Here is a 25,197-nt window from a genome sequence, read left to right on the forward strand (position 1 = left end):
TGGTAACAGGGAATACGAGGGATTTTTATATCATTCTTGGTACTTCTATGTGATTTCTAAATTTCTAAACATAAAAAATTATAATAAGGTACAAGATGTCTAAAGAAATAGAAACATTGTTGGCCACCATTGCCTCTAAGAGAGTGTGATATTGGTAATGGTGGAGACTTTTTATCTTTTATGTGACATCCTTCTGTAGTGTTTGAATTTTTATAGCAGTTACAAACTATACAACTTAAGTTAGGGGGGATATATTTTTAAATACACAAATGAGAAGAGTTACAATGTAGTGCCAAATTGGATGATTTCAAAAGTAGGGAGCTAGAAATCATCTTTCCCAAATATTCCATTTTTGAATTGTGGAGACCAGAGCAAGAGACGTAGAAGTACTGTTGGTAAACATTTCCACCTCTGATTGCTTGTGGATTTGGTTCTCATTGCTTCCAGGCTTTAGGTTTGGTCAATGTGGTTTGTGATCCTGAAGCAATGGATGGACCCCATTCACATCACTGGTCCAGTCCTGAGTAGTATTCCTGCAGCTATGCTCCTGTGCCCTCTAGCTGTTGGAGGACTTTCCTCAGGGCCACTGGGTGTGTGAATGTCACTGTGTAGAGGGAGATCTGGGAAGAGTCTGCGACATCCTTTCACCTAATTAGCTCTACTTTTCTGATGTCTTATGTCGGGCTTCGTCAAATAAAATTATCCTTGAAGAAAGGGTTCTGCAGCTCAAAAAAGCAATTGACAGAAAAATCACTGGTGCACAGTAATTCGTACATTTGATCTGACATCAATCTGAATAATTTTCAAACTAGGAAGGATCTACATTATCTGGTCTAATGCCCTCATTTACAAAGATGATCCTAGGCATTGGCAGGCAAAATGTATGTAGCCCAGGGTCCGTTGCTAGAGAGTTTCCTGGCACTGCTGAACAAGGTCTTCATCCTGCTTTTCTGTGTTGTTTTGTCTTAACTAAATTAAAAGCAGAGCCCTCCTGACTCTCCTTAGATTCCACACTTCATGCAAAAAGCTTGCCGGAAAACTAGGTGGATTAGTAGAAGATGTAAAGTGGTGGTGATTTAATTTAACCTTGATTTGATTAAGTAATCCTCAAGAAACCCCCAGAGGGGAAAATAGTCCCCATGTATATGTTTCTACACCTTTGCTTCCCTCCCCTTCTAAAAGGCGTAAATCTCCCCTGAAATGCCTCCCTAGCATTCAGAGCAATAAAGAGGTCACATTATAACTCCATAAATCTCCCTGGCTGGCTGGCTGGCTGGCTGCTGCCATTCTAGGAGGCGAAAGGGAAGTTGTTTCCTCTTGACAGCCGCTGGGCTGGAAGGAAAAGCCTTTTCCCTCCAGACCTATTGTCTTGGTCCCTGAGGGAGCTGGTCTGGCAATTTGTTCAGTATTTCCTTTCTATCTTGCCAGCTTATAACGAGCTGGAGAGGAGTTTCGGAGTCCAACAGGCCTAGACTGGCCTGGTTTAAGTCTACTCAAATGGCCCTGATAGAGGGTCTGGCCAAAGCTCCTGCTCAGCCTTCCTAATTATAATAAAAGGAACAAGATCTAAACAGGCAATGTGCATGTGTATAATTGAGCATTAGAAGCCAAGCCAGATCCAGTGGGGGCTGGAGCCTGAGCCTGCCTGCCTGCCTGTGGAAGTCTGTCTGGGGACCCCTAGAGACAAGAACTAGGGCACCATGTGGGAAAAGAGTGGGTCATGAGACAGAACCCATTTGGAAAATGGGAGGTGACAAGATGCTTTTCTGTGAAATCGGAAAACGGAACCTGGCCTAGGTAGAACCAGCCCTAAATTAAAAGTAATGCTACATGAAACAATGGTGATGTTAGGGCCTATTTATTTACTTACCAATACATACAAAAGAATTATTTGTTGCAAATAGGAAAAAAAATTGACATATTTCAGTGTTCAGAAGATTCACAAGAATGTATGAACAAAAGCATCTTTGAGCCACCAGGATGTTTCCCTGGAAGCAATCAATATTATCAATTTTTTGTCCTTCTATAGATGCTTATTAATATATACAAATAAATGTGTGTATAGCCTCTTCTCCTCTTTGTAAGAAGGTGTCATATGTACTGTTCTGTACCTTGCTTCTAATATTTCACAGCATATTTTGGAAAGAATGCCATATTCATATAGGAAAGATCTTTATTCTTTATGGCTACATAGTGTACTTAATTGAGTTAACTGGTTCCGTATTGATTAACATATAAGTTGCTTTCCAGTTCTCTGCTATTGCAAAAACAAAAAACAAAATCCCACAATGAATATTCTCATATATGAGCCATTTTACACAAGTGCCAGTGCATCTGTAGGATAAATTACTGGAAGTGGAATTTCTGGATCATATGGCCCATGCTATTGTTAAGATACTGTCAAATTGCCCCACACCCCCCCCCCCCTCCAGCCCCAGGCTGTACCATGTCACACTCACCATCAGCCCGGGGACTGCTTGTTTCCCCACACTCCTACTCCCAGGCACATTTGAATGGCTGACTGACGTAGGTTGGCAGGAGGCCTAGAGAGGGACATTGACCCACCCCAGTGACTTGGAGGATGCAGGACCAGTGTTAGACTTTGTCCACAGTGTGATTGGCAGCTTTTGATTAGCTCATCATGTATATCCCCACGCTCTCTCGTCTGTACCCTGGAAAGAGACCTTTCTCTTACCTTCTGTGGGATGGGAATAATAGTTGGTGCCATAGTGGATACCTAGAGCCTAGAGGGGGCTGACCCTGTGGGAGGGGACACACTTGGGCCCAAGATAGAGAAGGCACTTTGTTTTTGGAATGAGATGACCCTAGGAAGTTGAAGACATTAAGTAGACATCTCCAATCCTCCAATTCCTAGGCAAAGATGCTTTTTTAAACTCTAATATTCTATTAGTTATGTTGTAATTATTAACTATTAATAGGTACTTTACATTCTATAAACCTCACTCATTTAAAGTATACTATACAGGGGCACCTGGCTGGCTCAGTCAGTAGAGCATGCAGCTCTTGATCATGGGGTTGTAAATTCAAGCGCCATAGTGGGGATGGAGCCTACTTAAAAAATAAAATAAAAGGTGTACTAAGGGGGCACCTGGATGGCTCAGCCTTCTGTTCAGGTCATGGTCTCAGGGTCCTGGGATCGAGTCCTGCATTGGGCTTCCTGCTCAGTGGGGAATCTGCTTCTCCATCTTTCTCTACCCCTCCCCCCTACTCATTCTCTCTCTGTCTCAAATGAATAAATAAAATCTTTTTTTAAAGTGTACTATGCAGTGGATTTTAGTGTATTCATGGAGTTGTGCATTCATCTCCCAAAGAATTTTAGAACATTTTCATCACTTCAGAGAGAACCTCATACCTAGTAACAGTCACTCCCATACCCAATCCCCATTGCCCCTGACAACCACTTTCTGTGTCCTGTCTGTGGATTTGCTCATTCTGAATATTTCATATAAATGGAACCACAGACTCAGTGGTCTCTTGGTGTTATTTTTAACTGTCCATTTCCCCCCTAGCTTAGGGCCTTTGCACTGCTATTCCCAGTGCCTCCAATTCTCTTCCCCAGATACAGAGATGCTTGTTTAATTAATTGCTTAACTAATGAATTTAAACAGTGTTACAGGAAGAGAAAATCTTAACATAGTCCATATAATTATTTTAAAAATCAACTCAAATTTTCCTTTTTTTTTTTTTTTTTTTTTTTTTTTAACTGCAGCTCAGTTTTCTTACTCATTTCCCTATCCATGGACATTTGGGTTGTTTCCAGTATTTTACCATGAACATCTTAGAAATAAACATTTCTCTCCCTTATTTCAGAGGGGGGTGCCTTTGGTGTATTCCAATGTATTATTAGCAGTTTTATCACTGCAGCATGGAGTTCTTTTCTGTATCTATTTTTCTATCTGTTATGTATAATTATATATACACACATTATATACATATGAGAAACCTCTGGCCCTGCATAGTTAACTCTCTCAGTTGAATTATTATGTGTGTCTAGGAACATAGCCAGGCTGTCAAGCAGAGCCCTCAGATTTATACCATTCTCCTGGCATTATTGCTGACTCATTAGACACTTTAGGATGCTGGATTTTGCTGAAATCTGATCAATGTGCATTGAGTTTCTGTTGTATGCCCAGTGCTGCAGATAGAGTGATTCAGCTTAAGAGCAGCGTGGTGCTCAGGAGGGCAAGGATCAGGTCACAGAACGTTCTGGAATCTCATGTGAGTCACAGACCTCCTCTGGACCTTGGTTTCTTCCCCTGAAAGTTCATGGAATCACCCAAACATCACTTCCAGTTTTTAAGACTCTGGGCCACCTGCCCTCCAGGAGACTTTAGAGTTTTAATTGAGACAAATCAGCACAGGGGAACCAATGATGAGGATGTTCAGAGCTAACCAATGGCCATAGTCATGAAACAAGGCAGGGTGTAGAGAAGGGAAGATACAGTTTGGGCTCAGTACCAAGAGTCCAGAAAGTGGCAAAGGTTTTCAGTTTGCTGATGTGCAGTCAGGGCTCTTTGAGATGTTGCTGAGCCTAAGGCCAAACGCAGGGAGCTGAAGCCAACCAGAACTCAGCTGTGAGCTGTCCGTGGCTAACTAGGGAATCCAGCATTTACAGTGATTTTACACACCTTTTCCTTGCATTCTGTATGTACTTTGGGAGGGAATAAATCAGTTATCAGTGATATTGGGGAGAAAGGAGTATAGAGACTACAGAGGGAGTAAGTGTCAGAGATGTAATGTAGATCTCACAGGCAGCATTCTACCCAGAGTGGCCATACATCCTGATTTTCAATCTGTTGTCCCAGAGTAATTAGTGATAAGCAGCTCTTCTTCAGAAGTGTCCCATTATGGAAGATGAATTATGTGGCATCCTAGTCAGCCCTGGCAGAAAAGAAGAAAGCTGGTGGTTCCAGATTTAAGAGGGTCAGTGTGTGTGGGTGCCTGGGTGGCTCAGTTGGTTAAGCATCTGCCCTTACATCATGATCCCATGGTCCTGGAATCTAGCCCTGAGTCAAGCTCCCTGCTTAGTGGGGAGTCTGCTTCTCTCTCCCTCTGCCCCTCCCTCCCTCCCACTTGTCTCTTTCTCTCTCTCTTTCTCAAATAAATACATAAAATCTTTTTTTTTTTTTTTTAAGAGAGGGTTTAGTGTGGGGGTCAGTCTTCAGGACAGTGCCAGCTGGACACAGCAGCCTGTAGAGACTCAGGCTCTTGCACACTAACTGGTCTTAGCTCACACTCCTCAGGCCTCTTCCGAGGTCTCACAGGGAAGACTCTGTAGACTTCTCCTTCACTGGATGGTAACAGGCAGGAGGCAGGGAAAGCAAAGCCCAGAGAGATAAGCCCAGATAGCATGAGGAGACAACTGGGCAAAACAGTGTTTGTAAAAGCATTTACTGTTAGAAGGACAAAATATCAACATTAGGGAAAGTTTTATCAATAAAAATTATAACACAATCTTTGAGTATTCCTTTCTTTGCTTTGTTCATTTGCCTACTTTAAAGGTGGGAAGGGGCTGTGGTGACTCTCTCCTGGGAGTCTGAGTGTTTAATTTCCAGGTCTGGCAAAAAAAGTCATATTGTCAGTACCTAACAGCATAGAACTTTATTTATTTATTTATTTATTTATTTATTTATTTATTTATTTATTTATTTATTTATAAATGTGTGCCAGAAGGTGAGAGGGCCCTGCTTGAGTCTTTTTTTTTTTTTTTAAGATTTTATTTATTTATTCATGAGAGAAGGGGGGCGGTGCAGAGACATAGTCAGAGAGAGAAGCAGGCTCCATGCAGGGAGCCTGACATGAGACTTGATCCCGGGTCTCCAGGATCACGCCCTGGGCTGAAGGTGGCGCTAAACGGCTGAGCCACCCGGGTTGCCCACCATAGAACTTTTAATAGCATTGTGGCAATCTGTGTCATTAATGGACTCAACTTTGCACAATGCCAAAGGGCCAAGACCAAATGATCACTGAGAATCAACTTTGAATTGTAAACACCAAGAAATTTCTCCTGGAGCTAGTGAGTGACCCTACATTTCATGGGGGAAATCTTTATGCTATAATTATATTCTCAACATCTAATCCTCACAAAGATGAAGGGGAGGGAGCATTTCTCAAATTGGGGTGCTGAAGAGCATGGAAACAAATGTGCCTTCAGATGCTTCTGTGATCTGATGAGCTGGGAAAACAGAGCACACGTGGGTTGTGGACTTCTGCTAACATGTTATATTGTGCCCTTAAACTATCTTCCATATATTGATTTTTTTTTAAAGATTTTATTTATTTATTCATGAGAGATGCAAAGAGAGACAGAGGCAGAGACACAGGCAGAGGGAGAAGCAGGCTCCATGCAGGGAGCCCAACGCGGGACTTGATCCTGGGTCTCCAGGATCGCTGAAGGCGGCGCTAAACTGCTGAGCCACTGGGGCTGCCTCATATACTGATTTTTGAACTACTCATGTTGCCACTGTCTGCTACTGGGGAAAAGATTGGGTGTCCCCAACAGAATGGTGAAGTCAGGAGCTGGAGCTCCTGGGATTCGGGGCCCAGTTAAGAGACTCATCAGGAAGTGTGGGTTTCTAATTCTAGCTCTGCTGTTTATTTGGCAAGATCTTTCCTGAGCCATGTTGACCACGTTAACCTTCTTCTCTTGCCTGCCCTCCTGAGCTAACTTCCCACTCTGCCCCTACTAGGAGTACAAACCAGAAAGGACTAGAGGCAGATATCTGGGTGCTTGTAGATCTACAAGGGAGGGACAGTTGGTCACAGAAAGGAAAGACAAATGGTTGACTTTTTCCATAATCCCTTCAATGACAGTGTGCCAGTCACCTAGTGGGGCCTTCGTCTCATCTTTCCCTTTGTTATTTGTAATTTCTCTTGGCATATTGGTGGGTTTCAACTCTTGGCAACATGCTGTAAATATTTTTCTCCAGTCTCATTTCTTCTTCAATCTCTTCCCTTTGCTTTCTCTTTGTCTCTTCCTCCCTTCTTGTTTTTGGTGCTTTTTCCTTCCTTTCAGAATGTTCTTGCTTCCTTGTGGGTTTTGTTTTTGTTTTTAACCTAAATCGCATTCTTTAACTTTCCTCCTAAGCCTGAAGCCAGTCCCCTAGATGAACACCAGTGTTTTTTGTGTATGTGCATGTGTGTGAAGGTGAAAGTTTATTTCCAGCATAATGACAGTATTCACCTGGAGAAAAGTGTAAAGGTCTCTCATACTATTCAGTGATTATTAAGAAATGTAGCACGCTCAGTGTTTCATACAGATTATCTTCCGTTTCTTGTTCGTGCAATTCTAAAGTGTTCCACATCCCAGAGAACTGCAGTCAGAATGTAATAGATAATCTCTGTGAGGTGCCGCCAGTTTGGCCTTTAGTGGCAGACGCAGACCCTGCTGGGCCACTGTGGCCCTGGCCTGGCGGCAACCGCTCTTCTTCAGTGGCTGCAAGGAGCTTTCAGATTAGGTGCGTAATCCCTGCCAGCCCGGACACAGTCTGAGCTGTGTCCACCATCCCTTTGGCAGTCCCTGTCACAGGCCAAGCCTGACAAGGCCCAGAAGACCGAAGGCTCAGGCTGCCAGAGAAACCTCAGGATTTGTTTGCTTCTTGTGCCCCAGGCGCCAGCCCTGAGGACAGATCCAGGGCTGTCAGGAAATCCATGCACAATCTCTGGTGAACTTTGGATGGGACACAGGGCTGGGGTTCAGCACGGGACACATGGGTGGGGCTAGGAACTTTGTTCCTGAAGCCCCTTTGGCTCTGGGGAAGTCTCGGGACAAGTACCTCCTCTCTCACTGCCCAGGCCTTGGAGCCCCTCTGGCCTCTGCTTTGTAGCATCAAATAGTTTAGCTGCCCAGAGCACGGGTAATTTCCATTGTGTTTGTGTGTCTTCTCTCCCCAGTTGGATTGAGGAGTCGTCTAGGACAACTGAAGATGTGCAGCTAAGGGTGGAGGGGTCGGGGTAGGTGATAGAACCCAGGCGCCATTGCAATTTGTCACGTTTATTTATTTTCTAAGATTTTTATTTATTCATGAGAGACACAGAGAGAGAGGCAGAAACCCAGGCAGAGAGAGAAGCAGGCTCCATGCAGGGAGCCCAATGTGGGACTCGATCCTGGGGCTCCAGGATCATGCCCTGGGCTGAAGGCAGACACCCAACTGCTGAGCCACCCAGGCATCCCAATTTGTCACGTATAATATCATCATCTGTTTTGAGTTAGACCAAAACAACTTTGAGCAGGGATTTAGCCCCAGCTTTGTCTTATCTGTCTCTCCATCCAGCACTTGCCACAGGGGCCAGTAGAGGAGTCACATGACAATTATTTGGGCTCTAGTACCCTCCACAGAACTGGTGGAGCGCCTAAGGTCAGATGGTGTCAGCCTCTGAGGGCAAAGGAGAGGGCTCAGCATGGGCTCTGGCTCGAGACCCACTTTTCCCTAGTAGGGGCCAGCCCCTCAAAAGATAGAAGGCCTGCGGGGCTCCACGGCAGAGCGGAACCAGGCTCTGTAGCACCAAGCTGGTGGGCTGGCATTCACGTCAGCCACATCCACCAGCCTGAGCTTGCTCCCCAGCAGTCTGGAGACAAATCCAGCTCTCTGGAAAGTGCCCAGCAGGTGTCACCAACCATGACCCCAACCTCTGATTCCTTTCCCTTCTTCCTCCTACTTTTGTCCTCTCCTTTTTCCTCTTTTCCTTCTCCCAGTGTAGCCAGGGCACAGGGATGCAAGAACACTTAGCTCTGGGGCCCCCAAACAGACCAGGTTTGACCACTCTCCGCTGACAAAATCCAAAGGCAGAGAGGTGGAGTGGTGATGGAACAAGAAAGGGATTCATTTTGAGTGAGGCCCACACGGGGAAGACAGTAGACTAGCATTTCAAAGACTGTCTCCGAAGGTCAGAAAATACTTCCAGGTTTACCTAAGGGGAATGAAATGTGGAGCAGTCACGGGTGGGTGCGTGCAGGTGGGCAGTGAAAGCCAAACCCCTCACTGTCCTGGAGTCCGTCATGGGCAGGGTCTTGCTGGCTCAGGGTAGTCCTCCGTAAGTGAGGGAGTTTTGATTCCTAACTGGGATGCTTTGCCCTTGGGGTCTCCCATCTGAGCCCAGAGACAAGCTGGAAAGAAGAGCCCAGTTAAAAAGTTTGAGGTCAAAGTGGAGGCAGCCGAACTCCTCTCTCACCAGCCCGGACTTGCTTCGCCCTGCCTGTGGGTGGGTTTCCCAAGATGGATGGAGCAGGTCAGGGCAGAGGTCGGAGTCTTTGCCTTTGATTGCGTCAGTTCTCTGTGGGGAAGTCAGGGGTGTGATCCTTCAACCTCCTGGCCCACATTTTTCTTTTTAGGCACTTGGGTAGCAGTAATCTGCCATAATCCCTAGGAACATCCCTACTACATTGGATGCCTCAAAATCAGGCTCAGTTTGCTTCTCTCTTTAAAACAATGTTTTCCTCAGTAAGTCGTAGATGGAGGTGAGGAGTTAGATCCCCGTTTCCTAGCAAGGACCCAATTCATTTTCTGTTTCTGATTGTGAAAATAATCATTAATTACAATTTCCCATGAGCAGCAGCCTCGTGATCTCATAAGTATGCACTGACCACCTTTCCCTGCCTGCAAGTCTCCAAATTGGCCGCGTCTGAGAGTGAGCTACAATTTACAATTCTGAGCACTACCCCAGTGTTTTTCAAAAAGGTCAGATTCCCAAATCTCCTAGGTCTTTTATCTATCCCACCCCCCTGCAAAAACCCAGCACCAAGATTTGTCCCTGGTCTTCCCACTCCCTCTCCACCCCTCCAAACCTAACAATAATCCATCATTGTTATCTCATTTGGTGTTTACAAAGCACTTTACAGCCATTGTTGTGAGTTTTTCCTCTTATTTGCAAAGTACTTTACAACTATTATTACAAGTCTTTCCTCCAGTGTGGGGTAATGCTGACCCACTTCCGAGAATGTTGGATTCCCACTGCCTTCATTGGTGGTTGGACCAATTCCTGTGATGCCCAGCACTGGATAGGTGTGGCTTTTCATAAGGTCAGAGCTGTGCCCTTAGAAATCAGGCTTAGAAACTGGCTTCAGGCCACTGCTCACTTGCCCTTTGGGAAGTTCCACCCAGTGCATTTCTAATGAAGGAATAAGAGATGATTGTTACCAGGGTTCACACTACCAGATGTTTGTGCTGGTGGGTTCACTGCCTATCACCTCCCACTTCTGGCAGAGTGGCTGCTAAGCAGCAGGGTTTGAACTTCGTTCTCTCTTCAATCCAAGGTAGGGGTGTGTGTATGTGTAAGAGAGAGAGATACAAGAGAATAAAATAATCCCCCCATAGTAGACTGGGAGCTACTTAAGGTGATCAAAAGTCTTTTTGCTTTTGTTTTAAATTTTTATCAGATTTTTAAAAATAGGTAACCATGACATTCCAGAATGGCATTTTTAAGAAAAGAAAAAAAAAAGTTTACATTGTAATAACTAGCCTAACAAAAACTCCTTCCTGGTGGCCTTAGCTGTCAAAAGACTGGATATGGCATTTTATGTGTTGCATTTTTCATTTAACATGAGGGGTAAACATTTCCTTTGATTGTTAACAGTGTCTTTGTAATAATCATTCAAACTTTTATAACATTTTATTGAGTATAACATTTGAGTAGGTAGGATGGCAAGACATTCTGGTAGAAAACATGGAAACCTTGGTAGATTTGGAGTTTCAGTGGACTGCAGAGAGACTTGGTACATCTGACAGGATGCCTATAGGAGGCATGGCTTTGACTTCTTATGTAGTTTCTTTGGCTACTGTTAACAACTGACCCTTCAATCTGGGTCTGACTTCCGCACTTCGCACCCTAGATGAGAAGTATCTGCCATCCAAACCCCAATTTGGTTAAGGTACGTTCTGAAAATGAGTTGAATAGTATTGTTACTCATTATTGATATTTGATTCAATTTGCCCAACTAGGTTATTGGCCTTCTGAGAATAAGGTTCCCTCTTAGCTTCTGGGACATCTATCAGAATGCATAAATAGCAGATGCTCAGTAAATATTTGTTGGTGACAAATACTTACTTGCCAACCTCCAGTGCCTTTCCCTGGCCAGTAAAATAATCGTCTTGAGTGTGTAACCTATTCTGTGAGGCAAGTGTGAAGGACATTCGAAGGCAAACCTTTGTGTTGGGGTCTCAGTAAGGCCAGGATGACTCCTTCAATAAGATTCTGCTCCTGCATATAAAATGGTATGAAGAGAAAGGGGGGATCTCCCCTTCAAAAGAGAGGAACAACTTATAAGATTTTTGTCTGTGGAGGCTTCTTTAGATAAACCAGAATACAGGAAAGAGGCCGTTTTGCCTGTCTTTAAAAGGATGAGAGCGTGAGAGCTACATCCTGGAATATTTATGAATGAAATGGTAAGGTGTCTGGGATTTTCTTCAGTTATACAAGACAGAAGAAAGGTGGAGAGATACGTGGACAAGGCGGGCTACAATTTTTTGGAAGCTGGAGTGTGCTTCCACTTTTGAGTGTGTTTAAATATTTCAATAATAATAATAATAACAACAACAATAAGAATTAGAATTAGAATAAGAGGTTTAGGTTTGGACTGGGAACATGATCTGAAACAGTCCTCCATCCCCAAGCATGATTTAGGCTAGAATACTGTCTTGGTTAAAATTTGAGGCTGTAGTGCCATCTAGTGTTTACTGCAAACACCCAACCGAAGGACAATATGCTGGAAGGTCCTTCCGTGAACTCCCCTGGCCTCTGGGGAAGACCTTAGCAAAGGGACCAGGGTTGAGTGGCCCAAACCAAAGGCAGCATCTGCCAGTTTGGAGGCGGAGGTGGCTATGATGGTGGTGAGGGTGGCGTGTGGGCTCATTCCTTGCCTCCCCCAGGCGCGGGGACGCAAACTGGAATGGGAGTTGTCATTTTGTATGCAGCTCTGAAAGCCGGTGACCTCGCCAGAGGGTTCTCAGCGTGACCCAGGTGCAAAAATAGCCTCTCTTGTGACCGGTGTGTGCTCAGCTCCCTGGCCTGAGCAAATAGCCCCTCACACCTGCACATTGTTGACTCGGTGTGGACACACAGCTACTTGTTTGCAGGTGCAAATGACTGTTTGTGTACCCAGAGTTGAGGGGAGGGCCCCCCACCATCCTCCTCTTCAGCCCACGTTCCTTTAGAGCTAGTGGCTGGGCCATAGAACTAGCAGAATGTGTGACCTTAAAACCCAAGGTTAGGTCCTGGTGGAGGGAGAACTCTAAAAACCTCTCCTCGCCAAATATCCCCCACCTCATTACTAGAGAAGAATCCACTCTTGCCTCTGGTAGTAGGACAAGAATAATCTGAACACCAGGGTAGCTGCATTTAGGGACATAAAATCTGGATGGGATATAAAATATTTTTTTGCAACAGGAAGCAGTGTACATGGAGTCAGGGAGACTTCTGAAAGTTTTGAGCCAGGCTTTATATAGATCATAGAGAATAAGAAATCTGGCCCAGCCTATCTCACCAGGGCAGCTGAAATGGGCATGAGTGAAATTTCTCAATTCTAAAATTCTATGGACCTGGACAATAAAGATGGTGGGGAACAGTTGGGTTGGGGGGGTGAGTGAGTCCAGGAGATTGTCAGTGGTGGCAGTGTGCCCATGGAAGTGTGTGTGACTCTAAGTCACGGTTGCTTAATATATGGACCTTTATTTTAGGTACCAATAAGCAGGAAAAGTGTCAAACTATGAAACAGCATATCATACAGATATATTGAAATGACAAAAATGAACGAAAATTAATTTCAGCCCTTTTTGCAGGGTACTTTGAAAATTTCAAAGACTTTTAAAAGCTGTAGTTCCTTTGGTTCAGTAATTCTCCTAGAAGAGCATCCTAAGGAATAAGCAGAAATGCTAAGATTCGCACACAAAACGAGCAGTGTTTACAAAACAAAAATCAGAAACTGGGTAGGGATTAAGTAAAAGTTTAATGATAATAAAGGGTGGCCCATTTATATGATGGGATAACATATTAGGCTAAAATGAGTTTATGAAGAATTTCTGAGGTGGAAAAATGCCTTGGCATTACATGAAAAAAAAAAAAAGGCTCCAAATGTTATAGCTTGACCTGCACTGGGCAAAAACATATGTCACCATATAAAGTACTGAAAAGGACATCATGGAACAAAATGTTAATAACGCTGGTGATCTTGGAGTCACAGGATTACATATGACTTTGTATTTTCTTTACACATTTTCTCTTTTGTTTTTTTTTTAAGATTTTATTTATTTGAGAGAGACAGATAGTGAGAGAGAGCATGAATGAGGAGGAGAGGGAGAAGCAGGCTCCTCACTGAGCAGAGAGGGAGCCCATCCCTGCAGGGCTCGATCCCAGGACCCAGGGATCATGACCTGTGAGCCAAAGAGACGCTCAATCAACAGAGCCACCCAGGCACCCCACACACACACACATTTTATTTTCTAATTTTCCTAGAGTAAATCTCATTCTCTCTCTCTCTCTTTTTTTTTTTTTTTTTTTTTTTTTGGTTTTTGTATTTTTATTGAAAGGGGAAGGGAATATCAATATTGAAGGGCAAAAAGAGAGAAAGAAGTTTTGGGCAGAAGTCAGTTTTGGTTGAGAACCTCAGGGTTACCGGCTCTGAAGGAGAGAGAGGGCCTAAAATCCAGGCTGCTGGTAGTTGCTGCACAACTTTCACTCTTCTCGTGATCTGGGAGAGCCTTACTGTGTCTGGGGTACCCAAGACTAAGAATGTCCACTTCCCCTGACGATCATGTGAGCCAAGCCTCCAGGGGTTGAGGACAGCATCAGGAAAAGGGAGGCAGCCCCCGGTGATCCATCTTGTACTCCTTGCAAGGAAAAGGTGTTATTTCCTTGGCCTCTGGATTCTCCAATGTAAGATTTCTAGGCACAAAGAATTAATCCTCTGTATTATTTTCTGCCCAGTAGATATGTTTGATGACTTCTCAGAAGGTAGAGAATGTGTCAACTGTGGGGCCATGTCCACCCCGCTCTGGAGGCGTGATGGGACGGGGCACTACCTGTGCAATGCCTGCGGCCTCTACCACAAGATGAATGGCATCAACCGGCCCCTCATCAAGCCTCAGCGCCGGCTGGTAAGCAAGTACCCTGACTGCTCAAGCCTACCCTTCTCTCCTTTCAACATCTGGCTTCGGGGCTTGTGCTCTGGTGGGAAGTTTCCAGGTTTTGAATTTTGGATTTTAAGTCATCTTTAAAAAAAAAAAGATTTTATTTATTTGAGAGAGAATAGGAGAGCACAAGTCAGGGGAGAGGGGAGGGACAGAGGGAGAAGCAGATGCCCCACTGAGCAGGCAGCCGGATACAAGGCTTCACCCAGAGACTCTGGGATCATGACCTGAGCCATAGGCAGATGCTCAACCAACTGAGACACCCAGGCACCCCCAAGTCATCTTTTAAAAGAAGGTGTGGGTGGAGGGTTTGGGTAGGTGGGTAGCAACACAGTAATTTCTGATAGCTTCAGAGTTACCTTGAGCTATAGGATGTTCTAGACAATCTGGTTTAACCCCTTCATTATGCAGAAGGGAAAAGTGAGGCTCAGCAAAGCTAACAGCCTTGCCCATGGTCGTCACATGGATACTGAATCTCCTGTCTAGAACCAGAGTCCAGGCTTCCTGGTTCCCAGTCCAGCTTGCCTTGGACATCGCCTGTTTTCACATCAACCCCATGGAGAAGGGAAACTCTTCTTTACCCTGTTTTCAACTGATCAGTTAATAAAACCCAAAGCCCAGTGGGGAGATTAAGCAGTGTGTTGAGCCCTATGGCTGGGAAAGAGTTTCTAATGGGGTTTTTGGTTCTTGGCCCTGTGTTCTTTTCTAGTATAGTTTAATTTTGACTAAAACAAACTAGCTTTCATGTATACTAGGGAGAGAGGAACAGAGGGATTAAATTCTGATGCTTACGGTTCTTGAGGTCCCAAGGCCCATCCAGCTTTTGATGACACTTGAATACAATGATTCTCCAATGATTCTTGGCTTCAGGTACCTTGTTTGGTACCTGAAGCCTACATTTTTTCTACTTTGGAAAAAAGCTTTCCTGCCTCCAGGGCCCTTCGTCTAATGAATGACTGATAATGCCACCAATGCCAGTTAGGACTAGAATTCACTCTACTTCTCCTGCTGCTGAAATCCTTGTTCTCATTCACCCCCAGGAGTGGCTTAGGTGAAGGGAGACTCCGGCACCTCAGCTGCTCTGAGATTCTTATTCAGGGCTCTTACAGCTGACTTTGCCAACCATTTATGGTGGGCCAGCCCCTCGGAGCTCCCAGTGAAGTAAAAGCTGCAGCACTTGCCTTCTACTTGGACTTGATGAGTCTGTCTTCTCTGTTGCAGTCCGCCTCCCGCCGAGTGGGCCTGTCCTGTGCCAACTGCCAGACCACCACCACCACTCTGTGGCGCCGCAATGCTGAGGGTGAGCCAGTGTGCAATGCCTGCGGCCTCTACATGAAGCTCCATGGTGTAAGTAACCCTTAGCAGGAAGGGGAAGAGCCTCACCTGCCTTCCCATTTACAAATTCAAATTCAAATTCATTCTTTCTTTCTTTCTTCTTTTTTAAAGATTTTATTTGACAGAGAAAAAGAAGAGAGCACAAGCTAGCACACAAGCAGGGGGAGGGCAGGCAGAGGGAGAGGGAGAAGCAGGCTTCCCCCTGAATCCCAGGACCCTGGGATCATGACCTGACCTGAAGGCAGACACTTAACTTAGCCACTCACATGCCCCTCATTGTTTCCTTCTTAGCAAAGATTCTTAGATTTGGAAGGGACCTTACAGGCTGTATTAGTCTGTTTGGGCAGTTGTAACAAAATACCACAGACTGAGTAGCTTATAAACAATACTAGTTTATTTCTACATTCTTAGAGGCTGGAAATCCAAGCTCAGGTGCTTAAATGCTGCTATGGATTTGGGGGAATATTCTCATATGTTATCGATTTTCATGTGAATTACTGCAAGTATTTGTTAGGAACTTAACCTGGCAGTACTTATTAAGGATAAAAAACACACATATCTTTTGATTTAGCAGCTCTGCCTTTGGGAAACTAGCCTATAAAACCATAAAAGAATCGGTATGTAATGATGTTTGAACTGTTTATTGCTGCAGTATTTGTAGTGGCAAAAACTAGAAGAAATCATAAAATCTCATAAAGGAATGGTTGACTAAAAAAAATAAATAAAAATTTAAAAAAAAAGGAATGGTTGACTAAACTATGGTAATAGTATGATGTGGAATGTTGTGCAGAAATTTAAAAAATACTAAGAGCATGTATCTTGACCTGGAGTAGCAAAAAAGCACATTGCAAAGTAATATACATAGTGTGACCCCATACTGTGGGGGTGAGGGTGTGTTAAATACGCATACAGATATGAATGGATCGATGGATGGATGAATAAACAAGTACATAAACGTATAGATATGTACGTGTGCACACAGTTTGAGAATGTTTTAAAATGTGAGAAACATAACAGACTGGTCCTGCAGTTGCCCCATTGATGGCAGTCAGGTGGAAGGGGTGTTACTAACTTAGTCTCATGACTCTTCATGTTTCCTTCCTTTTTTTTTTTTTTAAGTTTTTAATATTTCAGTGTAGTTAACACACGGTGTTGTATTAATTTCAGATATACAATACAGTGATTAAGCAATTCTCTTTTTTAAATTTATTTGAGGGGGATGGAGGAGCAAAGGGAGAGGGAGAGAGAGTCTTAAGCAGACTCCACGCTGAGTGTGAAACCTGACGCAGGGCTCGATCTCATGACCCTGAGATCATGCCTGAGGTGAAACCAAGAGTCAGACTCAGTGGACTGAGCCACCCCAGTGCCCTAGTGATTCAAAGGTTCTGTAGATTATTCAGTGTTCACCATGAGAAGTGTACCATGTTTTCTTGTTATAGACAGAAAAGCAGCCAAAAAATATAGTTATGAACATTCATAAGAAAATACACTTCTTTCTGCAAAAAAAAGTGTATCAAGGATGTTGGTGAATCACTGTAATAAGAAAATGGAGGAAAAAAAACCTTCAGTAGGAAAATGGTTAAAGAAACTCTTGTTCTTCAATAGGGGAATGATGGAAGAAACCAAGAAAGGAATATTTAGCAGGTATTAAAAAGATTATGTTCTCAGGATGCCTGGGTGGCTCAGTGGTTGAGCATCTGCCTTTGGCTTGGGGTGTGGATCCGGGGTCAAGTCCCACATCAGGCTCCTTGTGGGGAGCCTGCTTCTCCCTCTGCCTCTCTCTGTGTCTCTTATGAATAAATAAGTAAAATCTTTTTAAAAATAATAAAAATTAAAAATAAAAAGATTGTGTTCTCAAAAAATTAAAAAATAGAATTAGCATAAGACCCCCACAATCCCACTTCTGGGTGTAGTTCCAAAAATGATTGAAAGCAGATATTTGTGTCCTTATGTCCACAGCTGCATTATTCACAACAGCCTAAGGTGAAAGCAACCCAAGTGCCGATGGTTGAGTAAGCAAAATGTGATCTGTCCATGCAATGGACTACTACTCAGCCTTTAAAGGGAAGTAAATTCTGACACATAGTACCAGATGGATAAACCTTGAAGTCATTATGCTAAGTGAAAGAAGTCAATCACAAAAGGACAAGTCTCAAATGATTCTACTTATAGGAGGCCCCTAGACTAATCAAACCCATAGAGACAGAAAGAATGGTGGCTGCCAAGGGCTGGAGGAGGGGGAAATGGAGAGTTAGTATTAATGGGTACAGAGTTTCAATTTTGCAAGATGAGAAGTGTTCTGGAGACAGTGGTGGTGGTGGTTGCACAAAAATGTGAATATAGTTAACACTGCAAAGGATTAAGATGGCAAATTTAATGTGTATTTTACCAAAATTTTTAGTTTTATTTTTTAATTAATTTTTTAAAAGGTTTCATTTATTTATTTGAGAAAGAGCACAAAGGGTGGGGGAGAAGGAGAAGTAGGCTCTTGTAGGCTCTTCACTGAGCAGGAAGCCTGTTGTGGGACTCAATCCCAGGACCCTGAGATCATGACCTGAGCTGAAGGCAGATGCTTAACTGACTGAGTGCCCCCAGGTGCCCCTGCCATGATTATTTTAGTACTGAGGTTGGTAGGGATAAACATGAGGGCTCTATTCTTCTGAGGTCAGGATGGGCTTCAGGTGGGTCATAGTCAGAGTCCGAGGTTGGACCAAGGAGTGGAAACTTACCTACAAAGGTGGGAACGCTGTTGGATCTGACCCTCAGGGGATCAGAAGGCAGGTTCGAGTTCAGCTGATCTGCTGCACTTCTCTCTTAACCATTGCATGTTTAATTCTCTGGAGTGGTTATTACTTTTCCTTCAGTGTTTCGGGTTTTGCCTCTATTAGGCCCATACAGGAGACAAAAGATTTGGTTGGTCTGGCCTAAGAGAAACCAGATGTGGTGGAAAAGGCACAATATTTAAAAGATACATGAAAGATGACCCAGTGAGCCTACTCCCCAGACAATTGTCTAGGCACCTGGGAATGGTTCAAGAGCGTGACACCTGAGAGTCACTGCTTATTTATGAGACATCAGTATGATTAAAGTGTTGTCCATGGACAGTGTATGTCAGGACCTGGCCATAGGGCAGTCTCCCCAACATGATCTCTTATTGGTCCCCACCACCTGTGGAAAGACCACGGTTGGCTCTAACCAGAGTTGGAGCAGTGCAAAGCTCCTCTTGACTTGACATCTCAATTCACTGGGACTGTCCCAGTTAATGCCTATTTTCTTGGCATATTTATTAATAGCACTCCTTTTCCATTTTTATAGTGTCCTTATTTTGCTAAACTAAAGGCTTTTGCAAATATTGTTCCTGCTGCCTGAAATGCCTGCCCCTTGTCTACTTGACAACCTCCCACGACTTAGGCATCACCTCCTGAGCAAAGCCTTCCTTGATATGGTCATGTGCCACTTCCCCTCCCACCCAGCCCAGGACAGAGTTTAGTGGTTCTTCTCCATTCTCCCACATCACTTATGAGTCTGGTTGTTTCCTGCTTGTCTGTCTTTCCCAGTCGAATGTGAAGCTCTGGAGGGAAGGAACAGTGTCTTTAAGCCTCCATTTCTCCAGGGTGAGTGTAACACACAGCATGTGGTATAGGAGCTCAATACATATTTGATTTCTTTCTCAGCAGGAGTTCCAGGGGCTGATTCAGTCCCAGCCCCAAGGTGTGTAGAGGAATTGCTTAGATGTTTCCTTCACATAGTGTGTGTGCATATTTAAATACTGTAGCAGATTATGTACAAGGTAGAAAACCATATATGTTGACTTTTAACCCTCTAGGTTCCAAGGCCTCTTGCAATGCGGAAAGAGGGGATTCAAACCAGAAAACGGAAGCCCAAGAACCTTAATAAATCTAAGACACCAGCAGGTGAGGAAAAGAATTGTGTGTAATTATCTAAATAACTCAGTGGCCCTTGGAGTATGTGAAAATCATGTATTCTTCATTAGGTGGGCCAGCCCAGGCTACTGAGGTATGATAGCATTGTCCAACCCCAGGTATTCAGGACAGAATGAAAACCTGGTGAAAAGTAACACCGGCATACAACATTTTAGGCGCTTTTGAAGCAGGTACAATTCAAGTTGCATGATTACTGCCAGTTGCAAAGGTGGTAGTAGGCCAGCTGGATGGGTTGAGGGCCAGAAAGAAAAAGGAACACTATCGTCCCTCCATCTCAAGAGCTCAGTTCCTTTCTGTTCTCCCTGAGATAACTGGGATCTAGGAGGACAGGACCCCCATTAGTCTTGTTCACAACAGCTTGATTTGTAAGCCAATGTACAGTTAACATCATGTATTTTTTAACATCATTTTATTAAAAATTTTTAAAGAGTTATTTATTTGAGAGAGAGAGTGCACTCGCATGTGCGAGCACAAGTTGGTTCAGAGGGAAAGGGAGAAGCAGGCTCTCCAATGAGCAGGTAGCCTGATATGGGGATAGATCCCAGGACTCTGGGATCATGACCTGAGCCATAGGCAGACAGATGCTTAACCAGCTGAGCTCCCCAGGCACCCTAGTACTTAACATTTTAGAAAGTTGCTTTTCAATTAGTATCTCCTTGGTTCTTAAAGATCCCCATGCAATCCACTATCCCCATTTTACTACTGAGGAAACTGAGGCTCAGAGAGGTTAATGATTTAGAGTCCCACAGCTGTGAATGGTTAGACTTGGAATTAAAACCCAAGTTTTTACACTTCAGATCCATATTTTGTCCCATATGTTACTTTGCCTTCTCAGTTTCTAGATTAAGAATGAGGACGACTCATGCTCCTGTATCAAGAGCACTCCCCCCCGCCTTGATACTGTTACCAAGTTAAAAATTTCATGGGGAAAATGCTGCCATTGCAGAGAAAGTAAATCAGCTGATCCAGTGGAAAGCTTATCTTTTAATCTAAGGCATGACAAACAGATACATTTCTCCTTTCCCAGATTCAACAACGGTTTACCCCTTTTGGCAGCATGTTTCATTAAAATTGTCCATGTCTCACACCAGTGGTCCTCAGTCTTTCTGCCTGTGCACACACTGTTTTCTAAGCACTGCACAGGGATCCCTGGGTGGCGCAGCGGTTTGGTGCCTGCCTTTGGCCCAGGGCACGATCCTGGAGACCCGGGATCAAATCCCACGAAGGGCACCCTGCATGGAGCCTGCTTCTCTCTCTGCCTCTCTCTCTCTCTCTCTCTCTCTCTGTGACTATCATGAATAAATAAATAAAATCTTAAAAAAAAAAAATCTGAGCACAGCACATTCCCCGAGGTAACTTCGTCTCTTTACATGTTGCAGTGACAGGGTGAGCAAGCATTTGTTCAGGTGAACAGTCCCCTCTCCACAATTCCAAATGCAGGGAGCTAGATTTGGCAGCAAAACCTAATCTAAACAGACTCAGGCTATTTATAGTCTTTATTTATCCCATGTGTGGAGATTCACATGTTTAGCTGTACAACAATTAATGCATTTAATTATGGGGTGTCGTCTCAGACTCCATTGGAAGTGTTCTATAATATACAGTATTAAAATCTAAAAGCTTTTGAATCCAGAAACACGTGTGGTCTCAAGGGTTTGGAATAAGGGGTGGCAAGCCTGTCAATAGAAGAAGTTCCCTTGAAATTCTGGTATTTTAATTTTCCCATTTTGAGAACCATCGCCCAGCACTGATGAAGGACCCTGCTTCACTCCCCAGCAAATATAAATAAAGTCATTAGCATAGACCTACCCTGGTTGTCTCAAAGGACTGCCATCCATTTGCCCTTGCCCCTAGTCTGGGTGTCCTGACTCTGCCTTGTTCCAGGTCCCTCAGGCGGTGAGAGCCTTCCTCCTGCCAGCAGTGCTTCCAGCAACTCCAGCAATGCGGCCACCAGCAGCAGTGAAGAGATGCGCCCCATCAAGACAGAGCCCGGGCTGTCGTCCCACTATGGGCACAGCAGCTCCATGTCCCAGGTATACCCCCTTGGCGGGGACATAGGACTGCCTGGGGGACTAGGGTACACTGTCAAGGAGCAAGTGGCAGGCTCAGCATGGGAAAAAAGCTTCAGCTGGGCCCCAGCAGGTGGCAGCAGGAGCTGCTGGTACCCTTGGGGTCCCGCCTGAAATTGGGGACTGTTCCAATGAGGGCCTACTTCAGAACATCTGATGGAGTCACAATGATTTGGGCATGCAACTAGGACACACAAATGTCGAGTAGCTCCTCCATGCCAGGAACTTTGGACAGAAGGAGTGGGGAGGGACGTGTTATGACATAGTCGCAAGCTGAATCAAACTGTGTGCATTGGGGGAGGGTGGTACAGCTGGAGCAGGCTGCAGAAGGTGGCACGTGGGCTTTCTAGGCAAGTCTGCCTCCCAAGTGAGAGGTGGCTTGACCTTGGCTTTGAAGGATAGAAAGATTTCAACAGGAGGAAGGGAAGGAAGAAGACCCTCCTGGCTGGGGAAAAGGTATGAAAACTGTAGAGGGTAGAGTGGGTAGGTGCAGTGGGGTGGTGAGGAGGTCACAGGCAAGGTGCCATTTAATGAGGGTCAGCTACAGGTCTGGCTTCCATCATGTGTCCAGAAGATGGGTCAGCAGTACCGTCCTTTGCCTCTTCCGAATATGATGGCATTCCTACTCCCCGACCCCTTCCCTCTTTGGCTCCCATATTTGGGATTAGGATAGTCCCAAGGTTGGTTACTGTTTCCAGTTAATTCTGATCTGTTCTGCCACATGTGCTTGAAGGAGGCTGTATCCTAAAGAGCTTTTTTTTTTTTCCAAAGATTTTATTTATTTATTTATTTGAGATAGAGAAAGAGTATGTGAGAGAGAGCAGGAGCCAAGGGGCAGAGGCAGAGGGAGAAGCAGGCTTCCCACTGAGTAGGGAGCCCGGTGCAGGGCTCCATCTCAGGACCCCGGGATCATGACCTGAGCCAAAGGCAGATGCCTAACCAATTGAGCCATCCTGGTGCTTCCATAAAGGGTTTTTACTGTCAGGGTAAAGAAGCTGGTTCCATAAAGCCAGGAGAGCTGGCTGTGCATGGAGATCTGATAGTGATAAGATCATAGCAAATGTCTCATGTAGCCATCAGAGCCTTCTGAGAAACCAGAATATCCACACACCTATGGGGTCCCAGTGCTCAGAGAAGCAAATGAATCCCACAGACCCTTTACATCCCACAGCACAGAGGTTAGGAAAAACACTTCTCTGTGTTGCTTGATGTCTTAACGCTACCTTGTCCTCAAGCCCCCTCCCCTCCTCCCTTTCCTGGGGGCGGGAGCGGGGACACCTGTGTAATGGTGCTCCCCTCTCCAGCCCAGACCTCCATCCTGAGCCCTCAGGAGTGATTCCCTTGAGCTCATCTTGTGCTTTTTGCTTTCAGACATTCTCAGTCAGTGCGATGTCTGGCCACGGGCCCTCCATCCACCCAGTCCTCTCGGCCCTGAAGCTCTCCCCACAAGGCTACACATCTTCTGTCAGCCAGTCGCCACAGGCCAGCTCCAAGCAGGACCCTTGGAACAGCCTGGCCTTGGCTGACAGTCACGGGGACATAATCACTGCATAATGTCACCTCCTTCCCTCCTCAGATTCCTGCACGGACTTGGGACTTGGAGGACGGCAGGGATGAGGCTCTGGGCTCCCGGGAGCCAGCCTGCTCTGTCGGGGAATGACTCCAGAAGAACAACTGGGAAGAAACTTGAAGTTGACATTTCGGTTAGGGGATGTGGGTGTTGGATTTTACCGGATGCCTTTACAAGAGTGGGCTACTGGAAAGAGCCCAAACTCTGATCTGAAAGAAACCACCCTTCACGAGGAGCACATTTAAGTCCCTTATGCGGAGAAGGAGACTTGTTTCTAGTTTTCCACCTCACTCCTCCCCCACAAGACACAGCCATCCTTCTGCCCTAACTTTCTACAACTGGGGCCTAAGGGGCTGGTTTTTCTGTGGTGTTCCCCGCACTGGGGATCAGAGGGTGGGTGGAGGGGGCAAGGTGCTGGGACCCCCAGTCCAGCCTGAACCAGGACATCTGTGTGACATGCATGTGGATGCAAACAGCCCCTCCGGGCCGCTGCTACCCCGTCCAGCACTCCCCCTTCAGGCTTGGTACCCCCTTGCATTCCTCAGTACTGAATCTTGACTCCGGAAACATTGGGTGTAGCCCTGCTGTTCCTGAAGCCTCATGGGGAGGTGAAGGAAAGGGCCGCCTCACCCACTGCATGGTGTGGCAAAATCATGACCTGGCAACTTTGCCTCTCCCAAGTTTCTTTCCCCGGGCTCACGGCTCGAACCTCCAGCCCCTTCTCACCCTGCGCCCCCCAGGCATCTGAAAATAAAAATCCCTGCTGCTGATGAGTGATTCAGCTCTGCCTTCAGCTTGAACATGTCTCTCCCTCTGCAAAACAAGAGCTTGGCAGTTGAGCCACACAGCAGCCTCCCCCACAGCTGTCCCCCCAAATCCTTCGTGTACCCCATCACACACAGGCGGGTCCCAAGAAAGTACAAAAAAGATTCTGCTGCTAAAGCAAGCTTGACAGACACTCTTCTAAGCCTTGAGATCATTCAGGAGAGCATGTCTGGTGGACCTCATCCCCGGGGCCAGGCAGGGGCTTTTCATGGATTCTGGCTTGCTTGCGCTTGGACCTCGTGGACGTGGCTCTTGGTCTGCGGAGATGCACCACCTCTCGGTCCTCCAGCAGGTCGAGGTCATCCCAGGGGTGGGGAGCACCTGCACCTGCATCTTTTCCCCAGTCTCTTGTCCGGGAGGCAGAGAGCTAGAGATCCTGCAACATAAATTCAAAGCAAACAAACACAACAAAACCAAACTCAGATGGAAAGACGACAACTCCTAAGAGAAGACACTGAGGGGGGGCCCTAAGGGAGTCCCTGGCTCTGTGCTATTCTGGAATCGGCCTTCTCTCCATGCTGCCATCTCTGCCGGTGATGTGGGGGCTCACTGAGACTCCTCCTTCCTGGTCCTCATCATCAACAGACCTATAGCTGACTGTGGCCCTACTACATCCTCCCCCACCCAGATACTCAGCTCCCGATCCCCAAATCCTACTGGCTGTAGCAGAGAATATTTTTAAACCAAGATTCTGTTTTAATCATCATTTACATTGCTTTCTTCCATGAAGGCCACCCTCATATACCTTCCCTAACCCACAAACCTGTTAACATTGTCTTAAGGTGAAATGGCTGTAAAATCAGTATTTAACTAATAAATTTATCCGTACTCCTCTTTTCTTTCTCCTCCCTCAGAGGTCATTATTGGGAGGTTTGATGCTGCCCTTGCAAGGCTGTCTTAAGCCATGGAAGCCCTTTTGCCGATCTGCTCACAGGCTGCATAAAATCGTTTTCTCCCTTTAGTCATTTATGAGTTGGCCAAGACTCCCTCTGTATGTGATGGTGGCTAGTGAAAAGAACACTTATCCTGGCCCTGCTACTGAGTAGTTTGCGACCTTGACAGGTAACCTCTCGACCTTCGTTTCCTAAGAGAGGGTTGGGTCAGCTATTAACTAAAGTTCCTGTGGCTCAACAGTTGTTGCCTACTGAAGGGGCATTCTAGAGCTTCCTTCAGGGCCAGCAGGGCTGGGGCATGAGGCAGATCACAGGGCAGTGGTCTGTCCAGCCCACCTGGTTTATTTTATTTTTTATTTTATTTATTTATTTATTTATTTATTTATTTATTTATTTATTTATTTTTGCCCCCCTGGTTTA

At 45.2% G+C, this 25,197-nt stretch overlaps 1 protein-coding gene across 8 annotated transcripts in view; it reads left to right on the forward strand.

Moving 5' to 3' along the window:
* The window catches only part of GATA4 (GATA binding protein 4), an 86,218-nt gene extending 61,500 nt beyond the window's left edge, over positions 1-24,718 (forward strand). For 6 of the 8 annotated variants that reach the window (XM_041767306.1, XM_041767309.1, XM_041767305.1 and 3 more), the window contains exons 3-7: positions 13,939-14,108; positions 15,363-15,488; positions 19,303-19,390; positions 21,305-21,453; positions 22,861-24,718. In XM_041767306.1, the coding sequence (XP_041623240.1) occupies positions 13,939-14,108; positions 15,363-15,488; positions 19,303-19,390; positions 21,305-21,453; positions 22,861-23,043 (716 nt within the window). In that variant the 3' untranslated portion in view covers positions 23,044-24,718. The remainder of the gene's footprint in view (positions 1-13,938; positions 14,109-15,362; positions 15,489-19,302; positions 19,391-21,304; positions 21,454-22,860) is intronic. The other 2 variants (XM_041767312.1, XM_041767311.1) reach the window with 2 other exon arrangements.
* The last annotated feature ends 479 nt before the right edge of the window (positions 24,719-25,197 follow it).

This window comes from Vulpes lagopus, chromosome 8 (assembly GCF_018345385.1).
Source record: "Vulpes lagopus strain Blue_001 chromosome 8, ASM1834538v1, whole genome shotgun sequence".
Taxonomy (NCBI): domain Eukaryota; kingdom Metazoa; phylum Chordata; class Mammalia; order Carnivora; family Canidae; genus Vulpes; species Vulpes lagopus.